Source organism: Melanostigma gelatinosum, assembly GCF_949748355.1.
Source record: "Melanostigma gelatinosum genome assembly, chromosome: 16".
Taxonomy (NCBI): Eukaryota; Metazoa; Chordata; class Actinopteri; order Perciformes; family Zoarcidae; genus Melanostigma; species Melanostigma gelatinosum.
The window spans coordinates 11,128,013-11,140,738 of NC_136649.1; the positions used below are offsets into that span (position 1 = coordinate 11,128,013).

The 12,726-nt window shown below is 45.5% G+C and overlaps 1 protein-coding gene across 1 annotated transcript in view; it reads right to left on the minus strand.

Moving 5' to 3' along the window:
* grin3ba (glutamate receptor, ionotropic, N-methyl-D-aspartate 3Ba) overlaps nucleotides 1-12,726 on the minus strand; it is a gene marked incomplete at both ends in the record, with an annotated part of 66,473 nt that overhangs the window by 17,668 nt on the left and 36,079 nt on the right. The window contains 6 exons of the mRNA XM_079287248.1: nucleotides 724-869; nucleotides 1,107-1,253; nucleotides 3,930-4,166; nucleotides 4,875-5,146; nucleotides 5,867-6,363; nucleotides 11,711-12,411. Of these exons, the coding sequence (XP_079143374.1) occupies nucleotides 724-869; nucleotides 1,107-1,253; nucleotides 3,930-4,166; nucleotides 4,875-5,146; nucleotides 5,867-6,363; nucleotides 11,711-12,411 (2,000 nt within the window). The remainder of the gene's footprint in view (nucleotides 1-723; nucleotides 870-1,106; nucleotides 1,254-3,929; nucleotides 4,167-4,874; nucleotides 5,147-5,866; nucleotides 6,364-11,710; nucleotides 12,412-12,726) is intronic.

Consider the following 12,726-nt stretch of genomic DNA (forward strand, 5'->3'; position numbering starts at 1 on the left):
TCTCTGTCAGATGCAAAACGCAAACAACGTGTTCACTGTAATAAGAAAACATCCCCCGATGGGTTTGACACATTAACGCAGGTGGAAAAAAATCAAAGGAAAATTCAACCCTAAAACACAAATCACATTGAGCTCCACTGAGTTATTGCATTGATGTTTGACAGAAACGCCAGCGGGTACAAACATTAAAAACAGCCTCCCTGAGCTGCAAATCAGAGCTTCCAAAATCTGAATTGATGTTGTTGTAGGATGACACATTTTTGGAGATGGTACCTTGACTTTTGATTTGTGGGCTTGTAGAAGTTTTGATTAAAATATCAGATTCAAAACTAATGGAAGGGTGTGCAACTGGAGATTCAGATAATATGGATGAACTCCAGAATGTCTCCAGGTAACATTGTGAACTGCAGTAACTATTAACTGATGGATATTGAAGAAACAGTCAAGAGAATTCTATTTCAGGATTTTCACACTAGGTTCTGTATAAAAATCGCCGGTAATGGCTTTAAATCTGCCACATTTGCTCTTGTTGCCAGAGAGAATTGTGATGCACAGTGAGCATGAAAAATAAGTGCACAGAATACAGACAACCACAGATAAGAGACGTAAACGTGACTGGATTGTTTAAGTCCGGGTTGCATTTTAATGAGGTTTAAATTGAGTATTTTTTTATTTTTTTTTACAAATGCACACCATGTGGATGTATGTGTGTTTGTGTCTTACTTCAACATATGTACGCCTTCCGGGGTGGTGGGCTGATTGAAGCGTCTCATGTAGTCGTGCATCTCCGGGAAGCTCTTCTTCATGTAATCCTCAGCGCTGCTCTCCCTCACCGTCCCAAAACGGAAGCCCAGTGATGGATGGTGCAGCTGAGGAAGTGACACAGGAAGACATGGTTAGAAGAGAGGGTAGATATAGTGGTGATAAAGAGAGAGAGAGAGAGAGGGGGGGGGGGGGTATTGACATCATTATGGGGTTGATATCAAATTCACTGGAGCCCTACAGCATTTAAGGATATGGAATAATCCTCAAATAATAGGGGGGGGGGGGGGGGGGGACTGACATGGATGCAGATGCAAGTTTTGTGTCCTTGTGTGTAGTCTAACCTTGTCGTCATGAATTCCCGAGACCTGCTCGAAGGTCTTCTCCCCGACCATGACGGCAGCTAGGTTGGCGGTGTAGCTCGACAGCACCAGCAAGCAGAAGATGGCCCAGAGGTTCATCAGAAAACGTCCGGTCCAGCATTTAGGAGTCTGCAGAGTGGAGATTTCTCTGTTTGGGTTCGTTTTGCTTTTCGTCGTATTATTATTAAAAATAACGACACAGATCAAAAAGAGAAAGCAACAGCAGCTCTTGATGACATGTGAATCCTAAATATATCTGGATTTAAAACTGAAAAATTTCACGATGTCAAGACAAAAATGAAACGGACTTGACAACAAACAACATTGAGAAAACTACCTGGGTTAAAACGATTAAAAAGACAAATGTGTCAGGAAAGGTGCTTTCAGGTGTTGACATAAATGCAGAGCACCCCCGAGGCTCTCAACCCACCTTTCTCTCACTTTCATCCTCCTTAAAAATCACAATGTAACCCCGAGTAAGGGTAATCAAGTGAATCAAAACAGACCAGGAGAGAAGCTAATGCAGAGGAGAAAATCTAACATAGCGTGACTGTTTTTGAGGCACATCAGAAATATCTTTCCCTGAAATTGCCTGCCTCTGGGAATGATTCCACCTGCACACTATGATCATTTATTTATTCCACCAATTAAAACCCACTTAACTGAAGAAAATAGATGAATTGCTAGTGTTGTAAAAGCTTGGGATTAATGAGACATTAATTATACAAACAGGTTGTAACCCATTATTACGAAAAAGGTTCGGTATGTTTTCAACTCTTTGCATAATTAGTTATCAAATTAAAAGGGGAGAAAGGGAGGATGGCATGCACACTGTTAGCAGTGTTGTGTGTTTGAAAAATGGCCAAAGTAAATTCTTTTTTTTGCACTGGTGCTTAGTAAAGGACATAATGATCAGGCGAGATAAAAACAGGCATCTCATTTATGGCCTGTCAACTGTCAATTTTGCCAGCTGACATGACACCTGTCACTGGCAGATTCAATCAGCAGCCGCTAGCTAGCTCATTAAGCTAACGTTAGCGTCAAGAAATGATTGACGACACTGACTCCGGATTAATGTTTGCAGCAGACACGTTTTAAATGAAGGGTCTTAATTGTACACTTGATGGCTAAATGCTGTATCATTATGCTGAAATAAGATCCATGTGAAAAGAAAAATGTAAGATCAATGATTATGATTAAAACATGACTTGACAGTTTCACTTACACAGTATGTATTAACTTAACACCACACGAGAAAACGCTTTAGGATGTGGACTAACTTTTGGCAAATGTACCAGTATTTCAGGTAACGTTTGCTGAAGTATTAAACCAAATCCAATCCAGAGGACGACAGCGGCTCCATATCCCTCTGCTAACATCAAGGACCAGCATCCACACAGAGGGCAGATACTGCACAGTGAAAGCGCAAGTCCCCCCCCCCCTCCCTCCCCCACCCACTTCTGAAATGAATCCTGTGACCAATAAAAATGTTTGGTCGTGCATGACAGAATTTTGGTCGCATGTGCCAGCCATGATTAGCAGTTTAGCAATATCCATAAATAAACATGACGTTTTGGCTCTGACCCATCACACAGATGTTCAGAGTGTTGCTCAAGGGCATTTTAACATGTCACCAGGCTGCTAAACAACACAACCTGTTAATTGACACATTGCCAGTTGTGAGGATCAAACCAGTGACCTTTCAATTACGGAAAGGCCTCTCTAATCACTTGGCCTCTGTTCCACCCAAGTCATTTGCACCGCTTCCTCTAGGGACAAAAGTGTGATGAACGAAATGTTATGATGGTGTGCATACTAACTAAGAGCAGTTCCTGGAATAATTCTAGCAAATTAAATGTTCTGATATTTATCAGAATGTGCTGAATACAAATTTGAAGAGCAAGCAGGAGTTATAATGATGAAGGATTCTGGCTCAGTATGAAGCTGTTTTAATAAAAATCAGAATGCATAGGACCGTTCTTTTTTTTCCGACTTGCGGTTGGGTGTGTGCGGCAGTGTGACTGTGTGTGTGACACCATCAGTCAAATCTGAAGAATGCTGTTACTGCAAGGGAACATGTAATCTCTTTCTGTATTTATACCAAACAAATGACATATATTTTCTATCTTTGAAGGGAAGTACATTGCTTTTCATCTTGCTACACATTTTTTTTAAATGGGCAGATTCTCCCACATTTCTCTCTCGCACTACCCGCCTGTCCTTCCAACGTTGCCCACCCACTTGCCCTCTCCCCTTTACATCATCCTGCCCGGCTCCACGTCACCTTCATTCTGATCATGTTCTCTGTTCGCCCACTTACCCTTTAAACCCCATCTTTCTGTCAACCTTCTTTTTGAAGCCCATTTCCCAGTTTGCACTCTCTCCCCCCCACTGGCCCTCTTCCGCCTGCCTTCTTTCTTGATTTCAACTTTGTGTCGGCTGACTACTTGGGGAGGTTAACCTCTACTCGCTCCAGCTTTTTCCCCATCATCCTCTCCATAACTCCTTCAATCTCTGTCGGCCCACTTACCCTCTCCCCTCCCTGTATGTGCATTATCCTCCCTGTACCTCTCCACTTCATCACTGCCTACCATCTTAACCTCTCCCCTATCAATCTTTTCTCCTCTCTCGTCATTTCTATTATCTTTCTCCATGCTTTTTCCCTTCTAACTTCCTCTTGCGACTTCCCATTTACTGGTTGTTTACTCCTAATAATGCATATCGCCTCCCCCTTTCTCTGCAATTTCTATTTCAGGCCCCACCCTGCATGATGGCCATTTATCACACAGTGGAGAGCTGCTTTACCTTGGTGGCGACAGTCCGTCCAAACAGTATGGCGTAGCAGAGATTAAGGGCGGAGGAGTAGGAGAACACACGCAGCCGGTTCCTGCCATGGGGTGTCATACCGAAGGGGCTGTTCCACTCGTACAAGGTGAGGAAGAGCGCGGTGAGATGCAGCGTGACAAAAATACCCACCCACATGGACCAGTGGAGAGGCCACATGAAGGCTCCGATGGGGGCTGCAGTGTCCACGCTACGAACCTGGTGGGTCAAAAAGAAAAGAAGACGTCTTTCTCGATTCTCGAGATTATTATTCATCCTCCAGTTTGTAGGATCTCGTCTGTAAAGTTCTCCTAGGCATAATGTTTTTACAAAAAAATGTATATATTGATTGTATTTTGTGCTATCCACAATTTTGTAAGGGAAAGAAATCACTTTTTCAGATTGGACCCGTATTGTCAGATCATATTATGCACTGCAGTTTGTCAGTCACAGAGGGAGATGTTAACAAATCAAAGAATAACTGCAGCATGTTTGAGGACTCTGCTCAGACAGCTTCTCCAAACGCCTTTCAGGCTCATTATGCACTCTTAGACTGTCTTTCATTTTGAACTTTCGTAATTCAGAAAACTAATTATTCACAACTAATGACTCTGTGTTGCTCACCAGACGACCGGTTGAGCGGGGCATTAGGGTGAAATTAAGTAGTTGCAGATCATATCGTCAAATCATACAGAAATAGTGTCGGCCAGAGAGAGAGAGCGAGAGCGAGAGCGCGAGAGAGAGAGAGAGCGAGAGAGAGAGCGCGAGAGCGAGAGAGAGAGAGAGAGAGACAAATCAAAGTCCTGAAGACGCTGCCACTGACTGACAATGCAGTATATTTACCAGAACATGCCCCATGCCTTCTTCAATCATTAATACACAAACTCAAAACTCCCGAAACCGAATGATGAGTTCAAGCAATTGTACCAGAATGCCGAGGCTGGTGGAGTAGAAGGGCGAGGTGAAGTCGATGACTCTGCTCCTGGCAGAGTTGATGGAGAAAGAGGTCACAGCCATGTCGGCGGTTCCACTCAGCAGGTCCCCGACCAGCCCCGTCCAGCGCCCCGTCCCGCTAAATGCTCCGTACTTCCCATCTCCCACGATATAAAGGTCAAAGGTGAAACCCATGTCCTCTGCCAGTTTCTCCAACAAGTCGACGCAGTACCCGTAGCAGCACTTCCTCAGGCCCCCCGGTCGGTCTGACAGAAAAGAAGGGATGACAATGCGAAATGAATCCATATGTATGCTTTGGAAGTGCAGGGGCTGAACGTCTGGGAATGATTCAATTTAGATTTTTCTCACTAACTTTCTTTTGCAAACTCAGTCAATCGATATTCTGGAGAATGTAAGTATTGCTCTTGAAACTTGCAACAAAGGTCTGCGCTAGTTCTGCCTAAGCACCAATACAAATTTCTATTAGCTGTATTCTATTTGCCATCTGCTGATTAAAGTCAAAGAAATTTAGAAGGCTTTATATTTTACTGGTATACAGTAAGCTGCCTTTATATGTGGCCAATAGTCTTCTTGCAGATAGTACCTGGTATTTCTTTGACACGGTAGTCTTGATCTGTCATTGATTTAATGCCTTTAAGCCGCTTTATTCATGAAGCAGAGACGTAGCTGAGCTGTGGAGGTGAGCCCTCGACATTGCGTCTGGTATATTTTTGAACTGGACTGACCAGCGATGATCCCTAATAGATTTTACTACTAAAATCCACTTCAATCTTGAAGAGGAGCAGAAGAGAAATGGCCAGTGATACAGGAATGAGATCTAAGCCAAGAGATCTAACAGTTTAAGAGAAGCTTGGAGTTTTCATATTTCAGAACGGATGATTCCCACAAGTCAAAATGTTTTTGACAAGTATTAGAGTGCTCCACCAACATAGTATTCGAAGCGCAAATGCCAAAACAAAACTCACCATTTCCCTCCCAGTCTGCAAATGTAGTGTTTGGGTTGTGCAGCTGGTTGAAGAGGCTCTGGATCAGGTCGGACCGGTTGGTTCTGGGGTTCAGACAGAGCTGACCAGCTGGACACAATCCATCTGCATCCACCTCTCGTGTGAAGACAAACGGGTGCTCCACCAGTGTCACCACCCTCAGCCGGTGTCCCTCAACGGATTCCCCCGGCCTCCAGCGTCCTCCAACTTTACTGTCCCCCTGGCCGTCCCCTCCCCTCACCCCAGCTCCATGGCCTTGTCCCTGGCTGCTCCGGAACCCTCCCACCAGTCCCAGGATCCCCCCTTCTAGCTCCAGCCTGCCTCTGGTCCACTGGCCTACAGTCACCCAGGCTGGCTGGCCAAGAGCGCCTCTCTTCAGGCTCCATACGTGGAACAGCTGGGAGGAGAGGACCCGAGACAGGCCAGCATCCACCTGGATCAGGCCTGTGGCCCCGGTGAAGGAAGTGTTGGACAGAAACCTTGAGGGACAGAGAAAGACAAACAGACAATAATAAAACTCCTTTTCCACCAAAACGGGTGCATATATGCAAGTTTTTAAGCACGGGAAAATCTGTTAAAAATAGGAGCCAAAAGCGGTGAAACATTACTGTGGTTAAAAGAAGTTCAAATATGAGTTGGTGATTGTTGGAACAGTAGAAAGACGAACAATTTTGAGGGGTTTTAATTTGTTCATATCGAGTTTGAATTAAAAGCGTTCTTTTTAAGATGATCAGCATCTTTGTCTGACTGGAGTCTGGTGGCTTGGAGGAGTTATAAATATTGTCCAAATGTCATGTCACGTAGCATCGCACCGGAAAAGGGGCAAAAAATGAGCGCGTCCACCCGGCTGTCATGTTTCCATCACTCCCGATCTGAGCTGGAGCCGATACATACATGTAACCACTGCAGAGATATTTGTCCTGGGAATGACCGCCAACTGTAACCTTTCCCACTGAAGACAAAAGCCAGATGTTAGTGGGTGATGGTGGAGTTTTTGTCGAGAAGGAAAGGGGCTTAAATGAGATATAACAAAGACCCCTGCTGGGTTATTGCAGTTTAGAAATATTGCCTGCAGTAATGCACAAAAAAAACGGGGGAAAAAGCAAGAAAGAAAGTTACAAACGCTGGTCCAGACGGTCATGGTCTGGTTGTGGAGCTTTAGCAAGTCTGGTCCCAGATGGGTAATTGCATCTCCCAGGAAGTCATAATTAAAGTTAATGCAGTGCAGTCAGGTCTCCTCCTATCCACCAGTCCATACAGTCATTGCTATTCGTCTCACTCGCCCGGGAGCCCCACATTGGTCTTCATGGTGGAATAAATTAAGGAGAGCGATCCCCGTTCGCACATAAAATCTGCCCTGGCCTCTTGAACCATGCAGGGATTGTTAGCTCACGTCTCAGCATTTGATCATGTGGACATCGTCAGGTGATGTCTCAATGGGAAACCATTCAAGTACTGTTTGATCGTGTCTTGATTGGCGGGGGATTGTCAGGAGGTCACTGCGTATCGTACGTTTAAATGTTAAAGTATGCAGAGATCACTGCATCCGGCGCTGGGGTGTTGAACCGTGCGAGGACTGTTGATTATGTCTGGGTCAAGGATAGGAATGGCAAGTTTTCCTCCCCGTTAATGGAAAAGGTTGGCAAAGCCGTAGCCTTTTCTCAGAGCCGAAAAATAGCTTTTCCCTTTTGTCTTATTCTCTCTTTTCTTTTCCTTCCTCTCTCATCTTCCAAGTTATACGTCAAATTGATGAGCTGGGAAACTTTCTCCATTAAATCCTGGATACAGGAAGGAAAATGAAAAAGCCTTAATTGCTCACGAGGGTCATTAACCTCGCCTCAAAGCCAAGGCTGGACTAAAGCCGGTCTACGACACACAGAACGATGCAACATGCAACAACATATTCTGTTCATTACCCTGTTTCTTGACATTGCGATTTACTTCAACGGCACGATATCAATTCACAAACCCATTCCATGCACAGTAATTCTAAAGAGCTGATTAAAAATGCCTCTGATTTGAAAGTCATTCCCATTCCGTTCCACGTTAACTTATGTTTCCTCATCAGCAGCTCCCTCTGTGTCTCTGACCATAAAGCGGAAGTGCTAGGCTTGTCTTGAGCTGAAATTACTCAATGGTAATAGCGCCGCTGAATCATCATATCCCAATGACAGCAGATTCATCAAGCCAACCTACTCCAGACTCATAGACTATAATGTAATGGCTGCGGCTGGCCACAATTTATTTATTTTTTTTAACCAAAGGCTTCACTTCTCTTATGCCAGCAGAGGTGTGCAAAGCCCTCTTTCCTGCAGTTTGCAACATTTCTGGATTCGAGCCCAGAGAGAGAAGAGTGCGTGATAACATAGAGAGATAAGAGCAGGGGTGTGAAAAGCAAGGTACACTTTTATTAAGCAGCGCCACCTTCTAGTCATGGCTTCTGTTGTGTTGCATCGGGCCAGAGGCTGCATTTGAAGAATGACTATCCATGTCGAGGCAGGATTAATAAGTCAAGCCAAGTGGTGTCAGAGAGGGATGGTTTCCCCTCACGAACACCTGGCCCCGGTTTACACACACTGAAAGTAAATGTCAGCAGATTGGCCGGTAAATGATGACTCGATAAGAGAGTCCCAGGCATGTGCCTCACTTCCTAATCACTACATCTCCTTTACTGCGGAGGGAAGTTTACTCCCTCTGTCTTTGTCGGTCTGTCTGGGAGGAGACGACGCGTGCTCGTTTCAATCGTTTTAATCTCTTCATGGGAGATGGAATCAGCGTGGCAGCTGTGTCGAGTGAGATGGCACTGACTGGCAGATCTCACTTTGATAACAACAACCCTCCTTCTGTCCAGCATCTCACTTCCCTTTTCTCCACCGTCACACCCTTCCACCCATCTCACACAAGTTACTTCTTCCTTTGCTTTGACTTTATTCCTATTTCCTATTTAGCCGTTTCCTCCTTCCCCTGTCTTTCATCCGTTTGTCTTTGACTACTTCATGCTTCTCCAATGTATTTTTGGGAATAAGCACCCTGGGATTTTTTTTTTATTCTGGACATTTAGAAAAACAACATCAAAAGTAGCAACTCTTTCAAATTGTTTCCTCATTGGTCCGCTGCTTTGAGTCGGAAACACCAACATTGTTCAGGTTTTGCTCTTGTTCTCCCTCACACCTTCCTCTCTTTCTTATATCTCTAGACAGCCAGCCTCCCCCCGTCTTCCCCACTCTGGCCCTTGGGCATTCAGCTGTTAATTGCCTTTTCCATGTGGAAGTCTCTTACTTCCTTCAGCTTTGTTAGGGCTCTCTGGAGCAATGGCATGTATGGCTGTTGCAGTGGAGGGATACGAATCAGGGAGTACACTGGAGGGCATGGAGTCTAACTGGACCGGGATGAAAAGTGCGATGGAACGACCTGTTTTATCCGTCTCTTACAGGGCAGAAGCAAAGGTCACTGACACGACATTGTCGACGACTCTATTATGAATAGTCTATTCGGGTAGTCTAGACTAAGTCCTAATTGGCCCTCCACAGATAGATTGTGACTTTCCCTGGTGTCCTGATGAAGTTTGCGTCAATTTCAAAGCATAACTTTTTGTTTTCTTTATTGTACAGCCACTAAGGCTGTCCTTAGGGTCAGAATTGTTTCGCTAACATCAGCACTCTAATATGCTCATGACGACAATGTTAACATGCAGATTTTTTTAAGCATAATATTTGCCATGGCTACCATCTTAGTCTAGCATGTTTGCAGTCCGAAACATAAAGTGCAATTGCGGCTTGATGGGAATGGTCGTTCATTTTGCAGGTATCTGGTCGTAAACCAAAGTATTGGACAAATTCAATTTAATGGCGCATGATGAAAGGTTAAGGGTTCACCAACCGTATTATTAGTCATCCAGTGTGGTACATGAATACGACATTTCATGGCAATCTAGCCCGTAGTTTAGATAGAGGCTTCATTTAAAAACTGCAAATGTCAACCTCACGTTGGCACGAAAGGATTACTAAATAGTAAGCATCATCCTATCTGTTGAAATATTTCACTCTGAACCAAAGTGGTAGAGCGACTGACAATGCGATACATAAAAACCCTCTGCTAGTGCGGCTAAAAATGAGCAATTTAATCACATTAAACTTAATCAACTTGTTCTATCTCCAGTAATGAATGTCCAAAAATGTTGCTTTGTAACCCGACACCCAATCCTCTAGTTTTAGCCTCTGGTCCTCCATGCCAAATTGTCCTGGCATCCCAGTGCTCAACTTAACTGCAGCAGGAGGGAACACTGTGAGAACCCATCTTGTGATTATGTGGGTGGTGTTGACGATCACTCTCAGCTGGCAGGCACCGTGTGTGTCAATATTTTTCTGTGGGCCCCACTCAAACCACAAATCCTTGTCTCACCAGTACCACATGAACACAGAAGTTGGATACAAGCCGTTTTAAAATATCCATGTCACCCGACAGAGCACAGATACTTAACTTTGAATTGAGATTATACAGCATTGGGCTTCCGTGCATCACTCAGTACCATGCCACATAAAAAGGGGTTGTAATGTATGCGAGTAGGGTTTTTTTTCTTTTTGCTGTGCAAAAATGTGAGGATTTAAATTTTTCTGCTTTAAGTGAAAACATTTATCTATTTCGATACGCTTTTTTACTGCGTGTGTGTGTGTGTGCGTGCGTTATCACAGGCCGCACCTTGACAGAACCCGTGAAAGCTGTCAGAAGCCCGTTAAAAAAGCTGCAGGGATTGAAGCAGCAGCAACGGCGAGGAGGAACAGACAAAAACTCCCTGGTGTCAGCCTGTGAATCTGTATGCCATAAAGACCTCCTCCCCACCCAGAGTATGACAGCGCTTTTCAGAAGGCGCCACCCCCGCGGTGCAGAGGACAGACAAGGGCAGCAACTGGAGCCTACGTCACCACAAGTGGAACCAGCAACTCCTCACAGAAACGCCAAAGTGTCCGTCGGAGAGCTAACGAGCTGACGGACACTTAGTGGAGTGACCTGAAACATTTAATTGCACTCATTGGCTTCCATACATCGTCTGGTGATCTAAATGTGTTGACTTTTGGAACCTCGGCTGAGCATTTTTAAATGACCAGCCAACCACTGGCTACAGGGGTTACAGAGAGTAATAGTGGCCCACTGCTGACCAGACCACAACTAATCCTATGCGAATATATTTACGCGAAGCCATATATTTCATTTTTGGAAGAGGAATGAGTTTCTCTATAGTCCACTCTGCTGAAGTTTTATCTCCACCACCTGCAGGGTATACTGCTCTGGAACTGACCTTTCTCCTGGCCTTTAGCAAAGGGCCATGAAGTGAACATTGTTCTGTGTGAATTCGTCGTCAAAAGGTTGGTTTACCTAACTTGCACAAAGACATTTAAAAACGACACTTTATCAAAGAAAAAGTCCACACTGAAAGTGTTGACGATAAGGTCTGTGGATTATCCAGGGCAACAGGGACGCTCCTGGAGAGAGGTGTCTCTGAATTTTTTATGTAAATATGAATATTATAGTGAGGTGGAGGTAGAAATCTCACAAGCGAGCTCCGAGTGGAAGCTTGTTCGCCTCCCAGGAAGTAAAGGTTAGCTAGCCTAGCCTGCTGTCATTAACAGCAACTGCTGGGTCAGCGGGCATAAATGCATGATACAGATGAGCGGGGTCTCACTAACATTAGCCGTGTCTCTTCACAGGCCCGGTATCTCTCTACGATCTGCATAGATAGATACTGCTGGAGGTAAACAATAAGATTATGTTTCTTCCCTTCTCCTTTTTTATCGAATGTGTGTATATTCAGTGCATGTGTGCATTTACCTGGCCAGATATTGTCCTGACGAGGGCAGCTCATGTCTGTTTGGTTTGTCGTAACAATTCACCATGTTCTGAATCAGCGCCAGGTCCGGCCTCACCATGGTCGCCGCAGTGACCGCGCGGACAATCAGCTGCAAAGCATCCCGGATGTAGAAGCTGATCGGCTTGCGGCCCACCTCCCCGTAGGCCAACAGTCCAAGGGGACCTCCTAGAGTGTGGAGCGAGTCTGGAGACAAGGGATATCCCATGATCCACTGCAGTGCCGGTAGTGACAGAGCGAGCCGCTGAGCTGCCCGCAAGACGGCGGAGAGACACTCAGGGTCCGATCCCAGGAGGAGTACAGAGGAGATAGGAGAGGGGGAGCGCAGGAAACGGGCGGAGAGGATCTTCAAAGCCTCCTCTTCCCTCTGTTCTTCCTTGTTCTCCTCCCTGCTCTCCCCTCTTCTGTCCCCGCCCCCGGAGACGAGGGTCAGGTTGATGATGTCCCACAAATGCCAGTTAGAACCGCTGTGCGTCTGCAGGTGAGACAGCAACCCTTCACTCCCTTCCTCCCACCCGGGGCAGATTACAGCTGCTCCTCCCCAGCTGCTCTCCCCCCGGCTCCCTCTGTCCCTGTCCCCCTCTCTCCCCTGCAGGACCGCCAGCAGCAGGCTGCCCAGGGTCGACGGGGGCACACGGGCCGACATCTGCAGGTTGAATCGGTTCTATCAGAGAGGACAGGGAGTTGAAAGTGCACAAAAAGAGAAAAAAAAAGAGTGAAGTTAGAAAGTGGGGGGGGGGGGGGGGAGAAGAGGAAACAAGAACAAAACAAATATGAATAGATATAGCCAAACCCCAACACCTCCGGGCTGCATAACGTAAAATCACATTAAAAGCAGCTTTTTACGAGCGCCTGAGTGCTGCGCGCTAAAACAATCCCTGTTGCTGCAGTAATTCAACCACAACACTGATCAGAAACAATCAGTCACAGCCATTCATTGTCTCTCACTCCGATGGAGAAGAGCCGCACTGATACAAAC